This window comes from Hemiscyllium ocellatum, chromosome 32 (genome assembly GCF_020745735.1).
Source record: "Hemiscyllium ocellatum isolate sHemOce1 chromosome 32, sHemOce1.pat.X.cur, whole genome shotgun sequence".
Classification (NCBI taxonomy): Eukaryota; Metazoa; Chordata; class Chondrichthyes; order Orectolobiformes; family Hemiscylliidae; genus Hemiscyllium; species Hemiscyllium ocellatum.
Genome location: NC_083432.1, coordinates 13,841,955 through 13,863,325, shown reverse-complemented (window position 1 = coordinate 13,863,325; position 21,371 = coordinate 13,841,955). Strand labels below are relative to the sequence as shown.

At 39.6% G+C, this 21,371-nt stretch overlaps 1 protein-coding gene across 1 annotated transcript in view; it reads left to right on the top strand.

Moving 5' to 3' along the window:
* Positions 1-20,900, top strand: part of wnt9b (wingless-type MMTV integration site family, member 9B) — a 41,983-nt gene extending 21,083 nt beyond the window's left edge. Inside the window, exons 3-4 of the mRNA XM_060848804.1 lie at positions 9,990-10,255; positions 15,616-20,900. Of these exons, the coding sequence (XP_060704787.1) occupies positions 9,990-10,255; positions 15,616-16,089 (740 nt within the window). The 3' untranslated portion in view covers positions 16,090-20,900. The remainder of the gene's footprint in view (positions 1-9,989; positions 10,256-15,615) is intronic.
* Positions 20,901-21,371: the final 471 nt, after the last annotated feature.

Below are 21,371 nucleotides of genomic sequence, written 5' to 3'. Positions count from 1 at the left end.
TTTCCAGGGAAGTGAGGAAACAGCTGTCATCCTCTAAGGTGTTGGTACACTATGATCGCAAGCGAGATTTGGTATTGACATGCAATGCCTCCGCATACAGCATCAGGGTAATATTAGCTCATGGTAACTCAATGGAGAGGAAAATCCAATAGCATATATACCCAGGACTTTGGCTAATACTGAACACATAATGCTCAGGTAGTGAAGGAAGGTTTGGCAGTCATATTTGGAATCAGGAAGTTCCACTAATACCTACACGGATGTAAATTTGTAATAATAACAGGCCATAAACCCCTGCTAGGTCTAACTTAAAGAGTACAAGGCAGTGCAGCCCATTGCTTCAAGCTGAATTCTGTGGTGGGCTCTAATAAATACATATAATTACAAGATGGAACACTGTGCAGGGAACCTGATAGCAAGTACGGATGCATTGAGTCTCCTCCAGCTGGCAGATATACACCCCCTCCACTGTAAGAGGCAGTAATGGTTTTAAATTTTCTGGACACACGTCCAGTTGTAGTTGACAATATCAGTCTTTGGACACAGGATGATCCAGTCTTGGCAAAACTGAAAAAGTTGGTGGTGATGGGAGAAATCGAAGTTACAACCAGAACTGAAACCTTTTTGGATCCAGAAAGACCTGATCACTGCCAAGGGCACATATAATTATGGTGGGCAAAAATGTGGTCCCGAGCAGAGATTGCTGCCGTATACTATATCAACTCCATCAAAGTCATCTAGGGGTTTTCAAAATTAAGATGTTGGTGAAAAGTTATGCCCGATGGCCAGGATTGGATGCAGACATAGCCACATTGGTTGGGCAGTACCCAGAGTGCCAAAATAGACAAAAATTACCACCAGCAGCTCCCCCACATTTATGAAAATGACTGGGTAAACCCTGGTCTCGGTTACACGTTGATATTCTGGTTCTTTGATGGGCTCAGTGTTCTTAGTCATTGTGGACGCCCACTCAAGTTGGCAGGACGTGCATAAATTCATTTGTCAAACACGGGCATGGAAATAGAAAAACTGCGCGCATCTTTTGCAAAACACGGACTCTCAGAAGTGTTGGTCACAGACAACAAGCCAACATTTACCAACAGGGATTTTGAGTATTTTTAAAAGTTGAGTGGCTTTTGGCATACAAAGACAGCTCTATACTATCAATCTTGTAATGGTCTGGTGGAAAGACCAGTCCAAACTTTGAAGGCAGGTTAAAGAAGCTGCCGGCAGCTTCACTCGCTACCAATTGTCCCAGCTCCTATTTGATTATAGAACCACCCTTCATACAACTACAGGGGTAGCTCCAGCACAGTACTAATGAGGAGAAGACTCTGAACCAGGTTATATCTGATCTTCCTGGATGGGGGAGTGGGAGAAGTGGCATCAGGATTACCAGTGCTGGGCACAAGACTTCACTAAGCCATGGAGGAGATTGCAGATACTTTAGCTTTGATCATTATGTTGTCAGGAAAATTTCCAGAAGACTGGAGGATAGCAAATGTTGTCCCCTTGTTCAAGAAAGGGAGTAGAGACAACCCTGGTAATTATAGGCCAATGAGCCTTACTTCAGTTGTGGGTAAAGTGCTGGAAAAGATTATAACAGATAGGATTTATAATCATCGAGAAAGAAATAAGTTGGTTAGGGACAGTCAGTATGGTTTTGTGAAGCGTAGGTCGCGCCTCACAAACCTTATTGAGTTCTTTGAGAAGGTGACCAAACAGATGGATGAGGGTAAAGCGGTTGATGTGGTGTATTTGAATTTCAGTAAGGCGTTTGATGAGGTTCCCCTTGGTAGGTTACTGCACAAGATACAGATTGGGAGTGATTTAGCTGCTTTTGTCAGAAATTGGCTAGCTGAAAGAAAACAGAGAATGGTGATTGATGGAAGATATTCATTGTGGGGTTCTGTTACTCGTGGGGTACTACAAGGATCTGTTTTGGGGTCACTGTTGTTTGTTTGTCATTTTTATAAATGACCTGGATGAGGGCGTGGAAGGATGGGTTAGTAAATTTGCAGATGACACTAAAGTTGGTGCAGTTATGGATAGAGCCAAAGGATGTTGCAGGTTACAGAGGGACATAGATAAGCTGAGAGCTGGGCTGAGAGGTGGCAAATGGTGTTTAATGTGGGAAAAGTGTGAAGTGATTCACTTTGGAAGGCGCAACAGGAATACAGAGTAATCAGCTAATGGTAAGATTCTTGATAGTGTAGATGAGCAGACAGTTCTTGGTGTTCATTTGCATAGATCCCTGAACGTTGCCACCTAGGTTAATGGAGTTGTTAAGAAGGCATATGGTAGTGGGATTGAGTTTCGGAGCCATGAGGACATGTTGGAACTGTATAAAACTGTGATGTGGCTGCATTGTGGGTATTGCGTGCAGTTCTGATCACCACATTACAGGAAGGATATGAAAGCTTTGGAAAGGGTTTAGAGGAGATTTGCTAGGATGTTGCCTGGTATGGAGAGAAGGTCTTATGAGGAGAGGCTGAGGGACTTGAGGCTGTTTTCATTAGAAGAAGGTTGAGAGGTAACTTAATTGAGATTTTCAGATAATCACAGGGTTAGACAGTGAAAGCCTTTTTCCTTGGATGGTGATAGCCAGCACGAGGGGACATGGCTTTAAATTGGGGGGTGATAGATATCAGACAGATATCAGAGGTAGGTTCTTTACCCAGATAGTAGTAGGTGCGTGGAATGCCTTGCCTGCGACAGTAGTAGACTCGCCACCCTTAAGAGCATTTAAATTGGATAAACATATGGATGAAAATGAAATAGTTTAGGTCGGATGGGCTTCAGAATTATTTTACAAGTTGGCGCAACATCGAGGGCGAAAGGGCCTGTAATGTGCTGTAATGTTCTATGCTGTAAGTGAGAGAGAGACAGTTTATTTCAGGGGGTGAAGTTTAGTGCAGGGATTAGGGGAATACCCCTGCTTGGTTAAGAGGCATGGTAAAACAAGGTCAGGTCCAGTGACATATAAAGTTGGACCTAAACAACCATGTGGACCATATGAAAGCTGCAAACTGTCAAATGGTCTGGGAGCAAAATGTGCCCAGCTCCTCAACACTCTTACTGACAGTTCCGGAACCCATGGGTTCTCCCTCTCCATCAAGTGTTAAAGATACCTCAGAATTTGAGATGAACATGGTGAATGTTGCCGCCTCAATATCTTTGCCACCTGAAGAAGAGAGTGAATTTCTTCCAAGAGGCAAGCTGCTGTGTGTTACATGCCACCTGTAACAGAGGTAGAGTTGGAGGAACTCAGGAGGAGCTTTGAAAAAAGAACTGGCCTGTGTCCTTGAACTTAGAGGGGGAGGGATGTAGTGATTGTATTGAAGGCAGCCAGATGGACCACATAGAATATGATTTCCATGATTGGGGCTGTTAATCTGGACCAGTCAAGGAGCCTTGGCTGACAGATAAGAACAGGAGTGTCAGACATCCTGTCACTGTGAGAGCTGGCTCTGAGGGAGGTGGATCAGTGTCAAGGACCCTTCATGTGTCAAGGACCTGGTGATAGGACACTGACCTCTTTGGAGTTACTTCAGTGATAATTGTACGGTATGCATAAATTTGATTATTTTATATTCATCAGATTATTATTTCAGAATAAAGGGACCTTCTAAATTTTGTCATATTTTAATTAAAAGTCCCTTAAGCCTATGCATGTAACATTGTGGTAAAGATTTAAGAATATATATTTGTTCAGAATCAGTGATGCAAATGCAGTGTAATTTAGCAGCTCAATTGCTTTTCTGAGTATTATCTCACCACCTTATTATTAATAGTCTAGTTTGTTATTTTTCAAAAATATTTCATTTTTATCCCCTGCTTTCTGGGAGGTGCTGTCTTGCTGTGAGTGTAGTCCTACAGATGATAGTCATAGAGTCATAAAGACGTATGCACGGAAATAGACTGTCCAGTCCAACTTGTCCATGTCGACCAGATATCCTAAATTAATCTCGTCCCATTTACCGGCACTTGATCCATATCCCTCTAAAGTTTTCCTATTCATAAACCCATCCAGATGTCCTTTCAATGTTGTAACTGTACCAGCATCCACCACTTCCTCTACAGCTCATTCCATACGTGCACCACCCTCTCTGTAAAAATGTTGACCCTTATGTCCCTTTTTGAATCTTTCCCCTCTCACCTTAAATCTATGTCCTCTAGTTCTGGACTTTCCCACCTCAGGGAAAAGATCTTGTCTATTTACCCTAACCATGCCCCTCATGGTTTTTTAAACCACTATAAGGTCACCCCTTAGCCCCGATGCTCCAGGGAAAACAGCCCCAGCCTGTTCAGCCTCTCCCTATAGGTCAAACCATCTAACACTGGCAAAATCTTTGTCAATCTTTTCTGAATCCTTTCAAATTTCACAACATACTTCCCGTAGGAGGGAGATGAGAATTGCACACAATATTCCAAAAGTGGCCTTACCAATGTCCTGTGCAGCTGTAGCATGACCTCCCAACTCCTATACTCAGTGCTCTGACCAATAAAGGAAAGTATACCAAACGCCTTCTTCACTAACCAATCTACCTGCAACACCACTTTCAAGGAGCTATTAACCTGCATACCAAGGTCTCTTTGTTCAGGAACACTCCCCAGGACCTTACCTGGGGAATACCTCACCTGTATAAGTCCTGATTATAGTTATATACTTGATCAGTATTCATGTTTAAGAACCTCAGTCCAGCTCTGCTGCATTTCCTGCTTATTCATAATTTGAATAAAATATAACAAAGAATTGTGGATGCTGGAGATCTAAAACAAAATTAGAAATTTCAGGTGGAACTCAGTAGTTCTGGCAGCATCTATGCGAAGAAAGCCGAGTTAACGTTTTGAGTGTAGTGGATCACTGGACTTGAGAAATGTTCCCTGTATGTTTCTTCCTACAGATTCTGCCCAACCTGTGACTTTCACCAGCAATTTCTGCTTATATTTGAACTGTACCTAGAAGCAGAGGCACTAGCTGATTTTCTTTCCTTTGCTGTTAACTCCTAGAGCAGGCAGGACTGTTGTAACATTACCAACTCCTGTCATGCCTGAAATCATCTTCCTCCACACAGACCAGGAATTTTACTTAGTACAATTGCGCTGAAGTGGCATCCTTTTATCAACTGGGCACTGGAAGTTGAAAGTGAAGATGGTGACAAATGATATTAGTCAGAAAAATGTGACCATAATGGAGAAATGCTTTTGTTCTCTTTTAAAATCTACATTAACCTGATGAAGCTGTTGATCTTTTTAAGGGGACTGCTGAGCTGGGCCAGCCTGTATACAGAAAACAATGTGAATCAAATTGCACATTTTTGGAAACAAAAATAGAAACTGCTGGAAAAATTCAACAGGTTCGGGAGCATCTGTGGAGAGAAATCACAGTTAACGTTTTGGGTCCAGTGACCCTTCTTCAGAATGGCTTTGCACATTTTTGAAGCTGAGATTAAGAACAACTGCGTGCCTTCAGAAAATACACTTTGCAACACCATTTGAGAAAAATATGAAATAGAATTTGCAAAAGAAATCTAGTGCTACAATAGTTAAAATAAGTTGCATATTAATTAATTGATTAGAAATGGTGGAAAATGATATATATTCAGATTATGCAGTGTAAGATTTATGTTGTAATACATTGAAGGTGATCTCAAGTAGTTCACAGAAGACGTAATGAATATCCACCAGTAATTACAAAATAATCAAGGGGATCTTTGGGCTAATATTTAGAATAATTAACACACAGAAGGCAGCTATTAGTTATCTCCAATATAACACCATGATTAAAAACTCCAGAGTAAGATTTAAAATTTACAAGGCTCAGATGTTTTTCTGGGAAAGGAACAATTAATGCGTGAAAACATTTAATAGAGAAGATGGTTCCATTTTTGCAGAGCCAGGGCATATACAGGTAAGAATGTCAATAATAAATTTAGTAAGAGCATCAGGAGAAATCTCTTCAGAGAGTATGACAATGTTGAACTTGTTCTGACATGGAGTGGTTGAGATGATGAGCCTAGACGCATAGCCTATCTACTACTATTCATTATAAGCCCATTGACTCTCTTAGCTACCTTGACCTACACTTCACATCCTGTGTTCTGTCAGGATTCGATTTCAGTCTTTCGGTTTCGCTGTTATATCTGCAACCTTCCAAAACATTGTTCCTAAAAGACTATTCTTTATACTGGTTGATTGTGACCTCAATCACATCAAACCCATTCTACTCTCATCCTTTCCCTCCCTTGAAGAACCATGATAAGGCTCCCCTTTCACCACACCAGCCTCTACATTAAATTTCTGCCAACTCCAGCAGCAACTCCACCAAACATATCATCTCTCCTTTCAGTGTCTTGTGAGGAATGTTCCTGCCACATCATTCTGCTCCAGTGCTCTAAGAGCTCTGAAGACTTTGCCCCCAGTTTATGGTATTTTCCCATGCAACTTCAGAAGATGCAGCACCTGACATTTTACCTCCAGTCTCCTTACTGTCCAGAGCCACAAACTCATCACAAAATGAAGCAGCAATTTTCGTGTTTTATTTTTCAATCTAGTCTGTATATTCGTTGCTCATAATGTGACCACTAGAGATAAAAGAGTGCCAACTTAGATTGGGTGACTGCTTTGCAGAATGGCTCTGCTCAATCCACATGACCTGGAGCTCCCAGCTAATGCCATTTTAATTCCCCACCTTACTCTCCTGCTCTCATTTCAGTCCTTGTCCAGCTGTTATATTCCAAGAAGCTCAATGTGAGCTCAGGATTCATCTCTCAAGGAAGAACTTTTCAGCCTTCTGGATTCAACATTGCCTTTGACAATTTCAGCTCTGTCTCAGTTTTGATTAATTTTTCTTTGCTTTCAGACAGAGCTGTTCATTATTCTGTTATTCACACTTTGATGCCTGACATCTCTGTCATTTAATCTCTTCCCTTATCCCTAATCTTACCTATTTCTTTTCCTTCTCATCCCTACTTTCAATAGCACAAAACCCACCACATATCCAGTTGCCCTCAGTTTGAATAAGAATCATTTTGGACTTGAACCATTAACTGTTTCTCTCTCTCCATAAATGCTGGCAGACCTGCTGAGATCTTCCTGCAACTTTCTTGTTTTTTTTCCATAAATGTGTAAAACAAAGCTAGACGCATGCATGAGGAAGAAAGGGACAGACAAGTGTGGAGATTGAATGAGATGATATAAGGTGGGGAGGGATTCATATGGAATACAAGTGTCTGCACAAAAATGGTATAGTGAAAGGCATTTTCAATAGTATAGATTCAATACTGTTTTAACTATCCAGCAACTTTTGGTGCATTGCTGCATCTAAACAGTCTCTTGCATCAATAGAAAGCTTAGTCTATTCTGAGGGCTGGATATCAATACTAAGGAGCCACTGAATCATCTGCAGAATGAAATATCCAAGCATATTAAAAAACAGAAAATACTACAACTCAGGTAGCCTCAAAGAAACAGTCTTTCACATTGATGATCTTTTGTCAGAAAAAGGATGAAAAGTATTGAAAAAAGTAAAGGATGCAAGTGTTTATCTTTGTTTTGGAATGTTATACATCCAGAGTAGGTCTGCTATTAAATGAATTGTGTTTGCACTTGTTTTTCTATGAACTTGCAGTTTTAATTTTTGAAATGTTATGAGTTTATCGAGTGATATTTAATAGTTCATTACTTGAAAGTAATAATATTAATTTTTTTAACATAGTGGCTGCACTAGGCAAAAAATAAACAATAATTCAAATGCTATCATGGCAAGCTATGAAATTGAATGTGATGGATCTGGTAATTTGCACTGGAAATGACAACAAAAGCTGGTGGTTAGTAGATAAGTCCAATTTGGTCATTATTGTCCTTTCAGGGAAGAGAACCTACCACTAATCAGGTCTAGCCTATGTTTGATTTTGATCTCAGATCATGTGGTTGATTCTTAATGCCCTAAAGGAAAACAATGAAGATGAATAGTGACATTGGAATAGCAACTGATTCATTTGCAGCTGTATTTATAATTAAATAATGACTGTAGAACAAAGGTGCATAGGTACAAACATGTAAAAGGTAAGCTGGTGATTAATTTTAGGGAGTATTTCTTTCTGTCAAGTTTATTGCAAGTGAAACAGTCTTTTAGGAAAAGTATTGAGGTAAAAGTTTGTTAGCAATGAAGGAAGTTCGATTTTGTACTGGGGTTAATTGTTGTGCCGAGATGATAGATGGTCTCATTGCTGTGTAGTTATCTGGGCAACTGAATTTTGAATGGATGCAAAATGTTCTTCTCAAATTCTCCACCTGAGATTAAACTAAATAGTGGTCTTCCTTTTAACTTTTCCCAAAGTCTTCGAAATCTTAGTGTAACCACTATCACTATTTGTGTCTACCCAAAACACTGTGTTCTTTTGTTTTTTTTTTAACTTTGTGCCTAGTTATTGAGAGCAGCCCAGTAATGAAGGTTTGTTTCAATTATATCATAAAGGCTTACTTTAAAATTTTGAATTGTAAAACATTTTTACTCTGTCATTGATTTGTGTATGGAATGGAACTTTTGATAGCTGCTTTGGGACTCAAAGACAACAACTCAAATTTCTAACATGCTTTTAAAATAGTAAAATATCCCAAGGCATTGCACAGGAGTGCTTTAACCAAAACTTGACACTGAGCCATGTCTGAGGACAGGCAATTTGGTTAAAGTGGTAAGACATTTTCAGAGTGAGAACAGCAGTCAAGGCAGACAACTTTAAGAAAGGAGTTTCTGAGCTTAGGGATTAGATGTTTGGAGGCAAAATTGCTAATGATGACACAAAGGTAGTCAGAGATAAAAGAAACAGAAACACAGATTCCTCAGAGTATTGAAGGCCTGGAGAAGGTTATATAGGCAGGGAAAGATGAGTTGAAGAAGGGATTGGAACACAGGATGAGAAGTTTTAAGTTGAGGCAGGACTGGATCACGGCCCCAGTGCACAGGGGCTGACGGCGCTTCAAAAAATGCTTTGAAATTTCCTCTGATTAACTGTTTTACTTAACTACACAGTAAATATTCTCATTAAATGATGTGAAATTTATGACAAATAGGATGATTACAGTTCCCGTTTAATCAGTCGTACAGTGAGCTGAAGTATGACCCCAATCATGTGCAGCCAGCTCCAGTGCCATTTTTCAAAGTTCACTTGTGTGATGTGGGCATCATAGGCTGGCCAGCATTTATTGCCCGTCCCGAGTTGCCCTTGAGAAGGTATTTTCTTGAACTACTGAGAGCTATTTTCTTGCAGTCCACATGCTTTAGATTGACCCACAATGCCTTTAGGGAGAGAATTCCAGGATTGTGGTCCAGTGACAGTGAAGGAATGATGACATATTTCCAAGTCAGGATGGTGGGTGGCTTGGACAGGAACTTGAACGTTGTGGTATTCCTATGTATTTGCTGCCCTTGTTCTTCTCGATAGAAGTGGTTATGGGTTTGAAAGGAGTTGTTTAAGGATCTTTGGTGAATTTATGCAATGCATCTTGTAGATAGTACACACTGCTGCTACTGAGCACCAGTGGTGGAGGGAGTGGATGCTTGCGAATGCAGTACCAATCAAGTGGGCTGCTTTGTCATGTATGTCACTGACAAGTTTGTTGAGTGTAACGCTTGTTGGAACTGCACCCATCCAGGCAAATGGGGAGTATTCCATTACCCTTCTGACTTGCAATTTGTACATGGTGGACAGGCTTTGCAGGGAGTTACTCCCTGCAGTGTTCCTAGCCTCTGACCTGCTCTTGTAGCCACAGTGTTTATGTGGTGATTCTAGTCAGTTTCATCAATGGCAACTCCTAGGATGTCGATAGCAGGGATTTCAGTGATGGACACACCATTAATGTTAAGGGGAAGTGGTTAGATTGTCTCTTATTCAAGATGGTCATTGCTTGGTATTTGTGTGGCTCGAATGTTATTTGTTACTTCATACAATGTTGTGCGAATAATTTTGATCCTTCGCTTTCAGGTTTTAAGGAGACTGCCTTCCTGTTTGCTATCTCTTCAGCTGGACTCACACATTCATTGGCCAAGGCTTGTAGCTCAGGCCGCATGGAGCGTTGTACCTGTGATGAGTCCCCGGATCTGGAAAACAGAGAAGCATGGCAATGGGGTGGCTGTGGGGACAATCTCAAGTACAGCATTAAATTTATCAAGCACTTCCTGGGACCGAGGAAAGCCAGCAAGGACCTGAGAGCCCGGGTCGATATGCACAATACCAATGTGGGCATCAAGGTGAGGAATTCCTCCTGTCTATGTGAGCTGTTAAGTAATTGTTTTGAGATCACTGTCCCCTTATAAGCTATGATGTTAAAAGTGTATCACTTTCTGATCAGAAAAAATGACCTGACTCTATTATCATATATATTCCCAGACTCTTACCTCCTTTCTGAAAAGTTGGATCCAAATTTAAGTTTAGCAAGTTATTAAAATGTGATTGATAAAATGTACACTTTACATTTTACTTTACAAGTGGACTTTAGTTGGGAACATCTGCAAGCAGTAAAAAACTTGCTCTGCTAATATTCTGCCTCCTTGTGTGATAAGACCTTAAGATGTAGGAGCAGAAATGAGTCCATACAGCCCATCGAGTCTGATGCACCACTCAATCATGGCTGATAGGTTTCTCAACTCCATTTTCTCGCTTTCTCTCTGTAACCTTTGATCCTCTTGAAACACAAAAAACTATTTCTGTCTTAAATATACTCAATGACCTGGTCTCCATAGTCGTCTGTGGCAATAAATTCCATAGATTCACCACTCTCTGGCTGAAGAAGTTCCTCCTTAACTCCATTCTAAAAAGTCTCCCCTTTACTCTAAGGCTATGCCCTCGGGTCCTAGTCTCTCCTACCAATGGAAACATCTTCCCAACATCTACTCTGTTCAGGCCATTCAGTATTCTGTATGTTTCAATTAGATACCCCTCATCTTTCTAAACTCCATTGAGTATGAACCCAGAGTGCTCAAACTTTCTTCAAATGTTAAGCTTTTCATTCCTGGGACCATTCTCATGAACCTCCTCTGAACAAGCTCCAGGGTCAGTACATGCTTTCTTAGATATGGGGCCCAAACTGTGCACAATACTCCAAATGTGGCCTAACCAGAGCCTTATAGGGCCTCAGAAGTTTATCCCTGTTTTTACATTAAATCTTACTATTTTCACGCCACTTCCCAAATTCCATTGTGAACCAATTTACAAAAGCACTACTCATGCACTTACATTTGTCATGTGATCCTTGAAGAGACTATATAACAGGACATAGGAATGTACAATACAGGAAATGATTTTTTTTATCCCTTTGGTCTATCTTAATGCCTAACCATTTTCCTCCTTCACTACAATTTTTCGTCTTTTATTCGGACATGGGAGGTGAACATTGCTGACAAGGCCAGCATTTCTTGTCCATCCCTAATTTCCACTATCACCCAAATCAATGTCTTTTGATTGAATAAAATACTCCACAGCTACAATATTTATGGCCAGTTTACTCTGTATTTACTGCTGTCTATGTAAAGACTGTCAACTCTCCTCTTCTGAACTTGTTCTTTCCCCAATTTTCCTGAAGAAGGGCTGATGCCTGAAAGGTTGATTCTCCTGCTCTTTGGATGCTGCCTGACCTGCTGCGCTTTTCCAGCAACACATTTTCAGCTCTGATCTCCAGCATCTGCAGTCCTCACTTTCTCCTCGAAGATTTTAACCTACTGCAAATCCTCTTGCAAGGATGCCTTCCATGAAGAAGCTCTCTTCCATTCCTGAAGAAGGGCTCATGCCCGAAACGTCGATTCTTTTGCTCTTTGGATGCTGCCTGACCCTCTGCGCTTTTCCAGCAACACATTTTCAGCTCCTTTCCCCAATTTTCCATACTCACTTGCGTTCAAAATAAAATTTTAGTTTCTAGTATTTGTGATAATGTAAAACTCATTGCCCTAATCACTCATTTGAGGCATAGGCCCTCTTTACCTTCCTCCATCTCTTTTTAAAATTTATTCTTTTGCAAGACGTGAACGTCCATGGCTAAGCTATCATTTATTGTCCCTATTTAATTGCCCTTGAGAAAACTGCCTTCTTGAACCACTACAATCTATATCATGTCGGTACACCAGCAGAAAATGAGTTCCAGCATTTTGACTTTGTGATACTGAAGAAGCAGAGATATCTTTCCAAGTCAGGATCTTGCGTGACATGGAGGGAAACTTGGAGGTGTTGGTGTTCCCATGTATCTGCTACCCTTGTTCTGCTAGATGGTAACAGTTGCAGTTTTGGATGGTGGTGTTGAAAGAGTTATGGTGAGTTGTTGAAGTGCATCTTGTGGTTGATACATCCTGTTGTCACTGTATGTCAATGGTGATGAATGTTGAAGGCGGTGGATTGGGGGGTGTTAACAAAACAGGCTGATTTGATTGTGCTCGTCATGGGCAGATCTTACAAACTTGCTGATGTGCAGGTTTCGAAGTATATGGACTGAATTAAGGAGATGGCCATTTTTACCAACGATCAGCATGTTCTTCTGTTGAAATGACTGAATGGAACAATGTTGTGAGTATTCCTGGGATCCGAAGCTCCATTCCACGTTTGCCTATTCAGAAGACCTTCACTTCTAACTTGAGACAGGCTGTATCTTTAGGATGAAATAAAGTATAGTGTACAAAAAAAATCTGATCAGCTTTTTGAACATGAGGAATTGCTGCTGTATAAGGAGATGATGGTTTGGGAAATTATTTTCCTGCCCTTCTTTAAAGCTGTCCATATGCACAAAATATCTAGGCTTGGCTTGCTGTTTCCCCTGGACTGAGGCAAGCAATTCATTTGGAGGAGAATTGCAAGTGTGAGCTTGCCTCCTTAATGCTTCGGGTCTCAACTTTACTCGACACATGGTATTAAAAAGCGAAAGTATTGAAAGAAAGTCAGTAAATCATGCTGAATTCCTAGGGTTGATATTTTCTGCAGGTTGAATTATTTGTGATTGACAAGCAAAACATTCCAAGAAAGCTATCGTTTCATCAGTCACTATAACATCACAATCAATCTAAGTTTCTACAATTTGTTACCAGTTTTGTTTTACAAAATAAAATGACAAACATCCAGGTCTTCTAACTGGATACTAGCTACTGGGCAAAGTTATAGTCTGCTGTGTTAGTGCAATATAATCCTTCGGGTTAATGTGATTATTAAATTTGCAACCATAGAAATTTTATATTGGAAAATTTTAAATTTGTATGCCAATTGTGTTTTCTAACCGAAGCTCTTTGTACTTTAATTGCAGCTACCAGGTACCCAAGTACTGATATAGCAGGGGGCTGAGAGCAGGGGTTAGCAGGTTACCTGTCAGTCTGATAAGGAATATCGCCTGAAGAGTATTTACTGAGTGAATGCAAAGAACTGCAAATAAGGAATTAGTCAGGATAAAGCATGTTTATGCAAAGAGTGTAAAGCATTGCAATGCTTTTAGGAAACTAGAGATGGTCACTTAGGGATTTGAAGCTCTTCTAATCCACTATTGACTGGGATAAGCTTTGCATACTGACTTATCAAAGCTATACTTGTTCAAAGTGGGTTAAGCTAAATTTAAAAGAGTAAAACTTCTGAAATCTTATGTAAATTACAACTTGCAGTCTGGACTGTATTACATTGTCACCTTCCATTTAAAGAATTACAAACACTCTCTGTACATATAATGCAGAAAGATATTATGAGATATTTGCATGTTAACATTCATAGAGCTTAATTTCCAGATGTGTGACATTTTCAAAGTTGCATGATTAATTTACTTGTGGATGTTCATTTTGTGCTTAACAGACTGAGTATGTTAATGTTGAAATGGAAGATTTTTGACTCCTACTGTCAGCACCCTGGTCTTTGGGATCAGGTAAAGCACAGAATGTGTAGGGTAGATCACTGTGTACACTGCTGTAAGTGTACACCACACAAAAAAAATCCCACTACTTCATTGTATATTTTTAAGAACAATTATGAGAGGATATGTGTGAACCTGATTCCACAGTTAATGTGTTAGTTCAAATTAAGAATAAGTTTGCAGTATTTTGGCATGAACTGAGTTGGCAGTGTCTTGGATTGATTTGGTTGGTGATCCTTACTGACAGAACAAGAGTAATTTCAGCTCTCCATGTGGCTAGATTCAATAAGGGCCCTAAGCTGAAACTACAAGAAAGTGGCTGCATCAACTGAGGCAAATAATTCAGGGCTTAGTCCTACTGAATTTGCATTTTTTTGCAGAATCAATGTTTGGTGTTGTAACTAACCACAATAAAAAGAGAAAGCTGCCTCAAAAATAAAAGGAGGTCACACTTGCTTTCTTTCAGATCTGTCTGTTCGTTGTGTGGTGAAGGTTATAACATTGTGCTTAGGTTTCATTGATCAATCTATATTTGTAGTCTTTCAATCATGGGAAGTAGATTGAGAGCACAAAGTTCATTTAGATGAGAGACACTCCCTGATTTTTCATCTTGAAAGCAAAATTTGATTAAATGGAAATGTTCCAAACATTATTTTAGTAAAATTCAAACAAAATTAAACCCTTGGTTATTTGTCTTACTGATCTGCATGATCTAGAAAGATGGCAGAGTGGACAAGGGGATCATTTTACATTCATGCAAGAGTGTGGAAGGAACAATTGTGAAGCTACAGCCCATTTTATACCTCTGATGATTTTTATTTCTATTAATAGAGAGAATTGTAAAACTAGCTGCCAATTTGCTATCACACCTTTAACACCAATACCTAAACGTGACCTCCACGATGTGTGCATTTCTGAGTTGCTGTTTTACAAGACGACTAATTGTCATATTGTCATGATATTTTAGGAGGAGTTCTCAAATGAATGGAGAATGGAATTAAGGAAAAACATATGACCAAGTGAACTTACTCCTTCAAACAGCTTATGTACGATCTGTACTGACATGGAATCACCTAATTTAATCAGAGGGAGGAGAATAATTCAATTGACAATTCCCAAGTCAGGAAATTGGTCCGAAAGACAGTTCCGTGATATTCCATTCTACGAATCTGACAGAAATCAATCTGACCCTGTCTGAGTTCACGTGATAGCATTTGAGATGTGGAAATAAGTTTCCATTTGCGAAGGTGGCTACAGTTTTTCATTTAATATAGTTAATTGATCAGAATGCAGTGTGGCTATTTCCAAAAGAATTCAGATTCATTTATTTTATTGCTGTGCGAGTGGAATATTTTTCACTTCATTCATAGGAAGGGCACTGTTAGAGAGGCCGGTTTTGTTGTCCCTCTCTAACTGAATTGCTTCCAACTGGTTCAGAGGACAGCTTTGGATGGTCTCTATTGCAGGTACTAACTTGTTGTTTTATTAATACAATAAAGATCTCAGCTACTGTTGTGCGACATGAACTCCAGATCATTCATTGAACTTTATGGATTATGAATTCAATAGTGTAACCACAATGTTTTTGCTCCTTTAATTCTAAAGTTGAGTAGAAAGTAATGTGCTCTGAAGCTCTTTAAATAAATAAGCACAGAGATCAAAACAGAACAGGGTTCTAATGGCTGGTGTTTAAGTTAGTGTTATATCCTTGTCTACTCACTGTATTTCTCCATCTTTCAGGCTGTGAAAAGTGGTTTGAAGACCACTTGTAAATGCCATGGTGTCTCTGGGTCCTGTGCAGTTAGAACATGCTGGAAGCAACTCGCATCCTTCCATGAAACAGGAAAACTTCTCAAGCTCAAATATGAAACTGCTGTTAGAGTTCACAGCATCACTAATGATGCCACAGGTGAAACTGAGCTCATCAGCCCCAAAAAGCACAGTTACACCATAAAGAACCACATCCCAAGGACTACAGATCTCGTTTACATCGAGGAGTCCCCAAGTTTCTGTCGACCGAGTAAATACTCTCCAGGAACTGCGGGCAGGGTCTGCTCAAAGGAGACAAACTGTGAAAGTATGTGCTGTGGCCAGGGTTATAACACCCAGAGCCTCCTGGTGCACAGAGCCTGCCACTGTCAGGTGCAATGGTGCTGCTATGTGGAGTGCCAGCAATGTTCTCAAAGAGAAGAGATTTACACTTGCAAGCACTAACAAGAAGAAAATGAGACAATGAAGAAGAGGATAACAAAATAAAACCACGGTTTGTGGTCTCTTGTAATAATGAGACAAACTCATAAGCCCAGAAAAGACACTTGTAAAACATTCGAGATAAATTTCATTGACTCCATTATTGAAAATGCAAGCTTTTGGAATTTAAAGAACCTTACTTCAGAAGATACTTACACAATTCATTTCATTCGGAAATCCAGATCTATCCAATTGTCAGAACAGTCCAAAATGTGTGCTGGGATTTTGCGTTGGCTGGCATAATTGGCCAAATTGATCGAAGCCACACAAGATGGTTTTAGAATACTCTCCTTCATTTCATTTCAGTTAAAGAGTGACCAGTAAATAAATAATGACCCACAAAGGTATTCTGACTGCTTAAACATGCTCTCTTTGAAATTGTGGATGCAGTGCTGGGGAATGGGTGAAACTGTTTGTTATCTTTGGGCCAATCCTATAAAGAGTGCAAACAAAACCTCCTATGATACAGGGTGTGAGAGGGACTGCAACTTCCTCTACCCATCATTGTTCAAAGGAGCCTTCATCTCATAGTCAGATTGATGGAGGCTGTTATTTAACCTCTGCTCAAGTTTTGAACCAACATGCCCCCAGGACAGTATTAACCTTTATCTAGGTTTGTCCCTGCGTTCTTTCAGCTGTTCTGCTACTCAGTCACCTGCATAGCATGTTGTGAATGAAATGCATGCACAATGAGTAACGTTCGCTGAGGCTACAGATTCCTGGTTAGTGATCACGTGTGATGACTACGTAAGAGAGACTCTCACAGTCTTTCAAAAATAATCAATAGTTGTCAAAATGTAGAACAATATAGTATAACTTTTAGCAAAAGAAAATACACATCTTAAACATAAAATCTGCTTATAAAACTTGTTTGATCTAAATCCTGTTCTCATGCTGCGGTGTGTGAATGGCTAGTTCTGTTCCCAGAAGTGGGACATCAAGCCCCAGACTTTGTGGTGAACAGGGAAATGTCTGCTTTTATCTTTGATCTTAAGGAAAGCTGCCCACAAAAATCTAGTGATTCCTGTGATGTGGATTTCACATTTCCAGGCATTCATTTGATTCTGGCATCTACTCCAGTGGATCTTTTGCATTTAGTAATAGTGATTGTCAGCAAGCAAACTAAGTGGCCTATAACATTAAACCTTTCTCACAGACAGCTAAACAGGAAGTAAAATGCACTGAATGTGCATCACTTTTTAACCATTTTGCAGACAGTGAAATAAAAATTGAGATGTACACACGGGAGCAAGATAGAAGTTGAAATACTGTAAATAAACTTTAAAACAAAAATATTTTTTATTAGCATTAAAACTTTTATCATAATGAAGAAATTTTGCATAACTCAAATGATATTTGTTTATCAGGATCAAAGATGTTGCTCATAAATAATTATAATTTTGCATGTTGTTAAAAAAAATTACATCTCATTCAACAAAGCTTAGTATAGTTGAAGGGTTTTAAAGTGAGATTAAATTGTAAAAACTGGAAGTTCATGTAAATTCAAATGACTTCTAAAGATTTCCATCCTCAGGACTTCTATAGGGCACTCTGAGATGGAACAGGGAATCTCTGCAGCAATGTCTAGATTTCTGCACTGAACTCTGCATGCCTAGACGCTGGAACCTGCTGTCATTCTCACAGTTTTAATGACAGCAAATGTTGACAGTTTTATTGTCACTTAAACCACAACATTTGGCAAATTGTCTCAAACATAGAAAATTAGGAATGACCCCTAGCAAGCACAACAAGACTATCCTTTTCTTGATCACAACCCTACCAGTTAACTTCTCACTTCATTTCTAAATCCCCCATCTTAAATTGACATCTATTATGTATTTAACTTCATGGTGGCTCAGTGGTTAGCACTGCTGCGTCACAGTGTCAGACCCATGTTTGATTCCACCCTTGGGTGACCGTCTGTGTGGAGTTTGACATTCACCCCTTGTGTGTACTGATTCCCTCTTTTAGTCCCAAAGATATGTGGGTTAGATGGATTGGCCATATTAAACTGCCCATAGTGTCCAGGGTTGTGCTGGCTAGGTGGATTAACCATGGGAAATGCAGAGATAGAGTAGGGGACGGTGGGATGCTTTGCAGAGGGCCAGTGTGGACTCAATGAGCTGAATGACCTGCTTCCACACTGCAGAGATTCAATGTGCATTGACTTTGGGTGAAAATATTTTGCTTGAATTTCATCTTAATTTTCTCATTTTTACATGTCTCCTTGTATTCAAGCCGATCAGTGCATTGTGCAATGCAGTTGCGGATACTTCATCAATTCTTTCCCTGCCCCTAAAAATGGTTTCTTTTCCTCTAAGAAACAAAGGCCAACATTGTGAATATTTCTTTTTTACTTAATAATACTCAAAATGAAAAGGGAAAGTTGTATTCACATTTACACTCAGGTGATGTTGGGAGTCCATCAAAGGTATAAACAAGCTGATAAAACTAGTAATGAGAATCTCGAATGGAGACATACTAGCCTTTTTGAAAATTAAGATATATTATTTAAGATATGGTAATTGGTGCATGTCTATAATGTAAATATTGATGTTTATTTTACAAGTTTTTATGGACTATTGTAAGAAGCTTAAAGTTTATTTTTTAATCTAAACTGGAATAGATGCGTTTCTACTAACAGACCTAGTTTAGGAAATAACTTTGCCCCAAATACTAATGGTAACATCGAAAAAAATCTGCATCAAAGTGTGTTTTTACACAAATGTGTATTTGGTATGCAGTGGAGATACATAAAATGTGAAAAATACTTCACAAGGATTTCTTTACATATCGGCGCAGTGACCAGTGCAGTATTAATTGTATCCTGCACAGTCATATTGCATGTTTGGTTTCATTGCCAAGCATTTAAAGATGCATTTTTGTCTGCTGGTGGAAGCAAGTTGCTGAGAAAAGTTACTGGGAGCAGCATGGCGACTTAATGGTTAACACTGCTGCTTCACAGGACCCAGATTCAATTCCACCCTCAGGTGAAAGTCTGTGTGGTGTATGTATATTCTCCCTGTGACTGTGTGGCTTTCCTCCCACATACTCTGGTTTCCTCCCACAGTCCAAAGATGTGCAGGTTAGATGGATTCGTCAGGCTAAATTGCCCATTATGTTCAAGGATGTGTAGGCTTGGTACCTTAGCCATTGGAAATGTGGGATTACAAGGGTGGGATGATATGCTCTTCAGAGGGTTGGTATGGACTCAATGAGCCAAATAGCCTGCTTTCACACTGTTTGTGATTTTTCAAAGTGCCTGTGATATACTGAACAATAACTGAGTGAAGTATATAACCCAACAGACCAGCTTCGAGCCTGGCAAAGGAGATTTTGACACTTTTCTCATCAAAGCTAGTAGCAGTGTTTATGGTTTAATTTCCTCTGCATGCTTTGTTTTAGCTGGCTGCTTAATACATTTCTGTAAAATCCTTTCTCCATGAACTCACAGTAGCAGTTACGAATGCCATCAACAAGGTGGATTGCAACAACTCACCCAGGTTCCTTAGATAGCACCTTCCAAACCTGTGGCCTCTAGCATCTCGAAGGAAAAGGGCAGTAGATGCATAGGAACACTACCATCTGCAATGCCCCTCCAAGCCACAGACTATCCTGACTTGGTACCTGTAGTGTATCACCATGCCTTCACTGTCACTGGGGTCAATCATGGTTCATGTTCCTCCCTAACAGCACCAAGGACTGCAGCTCCAAGAAGGCAGTTCACCACCACCCTCTCAAGGGCAATCAGGGATAGACAATAAATGATGATCAAGTGCCCACATTCTATGAATTAATTTAAAAAAAAGAACTACTTGTAATATATTATATTTTTGAAATAAATTTTGGGTACAACCACTACAGCAACAAGTGCACCTTCCTAGTGCCTTAACACTTATACAATGTTCTAGGACTATGTTGCAATGATACAAATGGGAGTTGCTTGCAAATATGTTAACAAGTGTGCTTGAAGCAGCGTGGTCACCCCCGATGCTTAAGAAAACAGTTGATTTATTCCCCATTGAAATAAACAGTAAATGGAATATGGCAAGTCAAAATGGCTCCCTTGCAGTGTGTCATGCTAAGCATGCTGTTGTAAAATGAGATATTCCATGCAGTAAAATAAGAACCATAAAGACAGGCATTGTGATATTCTGGTGAACTTGCTGTTGGAATTCCATCGGTACAGGCTTTTGAAATAAAAAGCAGCACAGGGGCTCAGTGGTTAGCACTGCTGCCACACAGCACCAGGGTCTCAGGTTTGATCCCAGCTTCGAGCGACTGTCTGTGTGGAGTTTGCACATTCTCCCCGTGTCTGTGTGGGTTTCCTCCCACAATCCAGAGATGTGCAGTCTAGTGAATTGGCCTTGCTAAATTGCCCATAGTGTTCAGTACATCATTCGGAGGGAATGGGTCTGGGTGGATTACTCTTTGGAGGGTCGGTGTGGACTTGTTGGGCTGTTTCCACACTGTATGGAATCTAATCTAATCAGAAAACACTTCAAGGTGAAGCTTATTTATGTATCCCTATGCAATTGCAGGTCTCTGAAAAGGAGTAAACTAGAAAACTACGACCTGTTTGAAATACTTCATAGATGCAAAAAAAGTTCCATTAAAGATTCTGGGGCAGAACCCATTGCTTTATTAATTTATCTGTTGATGCTCTAAGGGAAAATAAAATTATTTTTCTACCTCATGTGTACAGCTTGTAGGTAAATAAAATCTTAAAATGTATTTAAGTTATTTATCAGCTTTATATAACAGAAAGAGAAAATCGTTTGGATCATTTTGGGCAGACAACAGCACATTTTTCATGTTTGTGTTCAATGTGTGTTTTTTTCTGCTTTTTCTATATTGTTATTTATATCTTGTTTCCTGATGGTTGAAAAACAGGTTTCATACATTTATAGAACAAGTTGCACTAATGTTTCTCAGCTTCTGGTGGTATTGATATCAATAAAAATGGTGTTTGATGACTACTTTGGAAGATGCTTGTTTTATTGTCCCTTAACTCTAAGTTTGGATTTAATGTTGGATGGAATTAAGGGAGTGGATGAACAGTTTCTTGAAACCTTAAGATAAATTGTGGGGTTTTTAAAAATGTAATTAACATGATAAAAGAAATAGCTTTCATTTACATAGTACCTTTCATGATCTCGGGACATTCAAATTGCCTCGTAGCGAACAAAATATTTTATAGATGAGAGAGTGTGGTGCTGGAAAAGCACAGCAGGTCAGGCAGCATC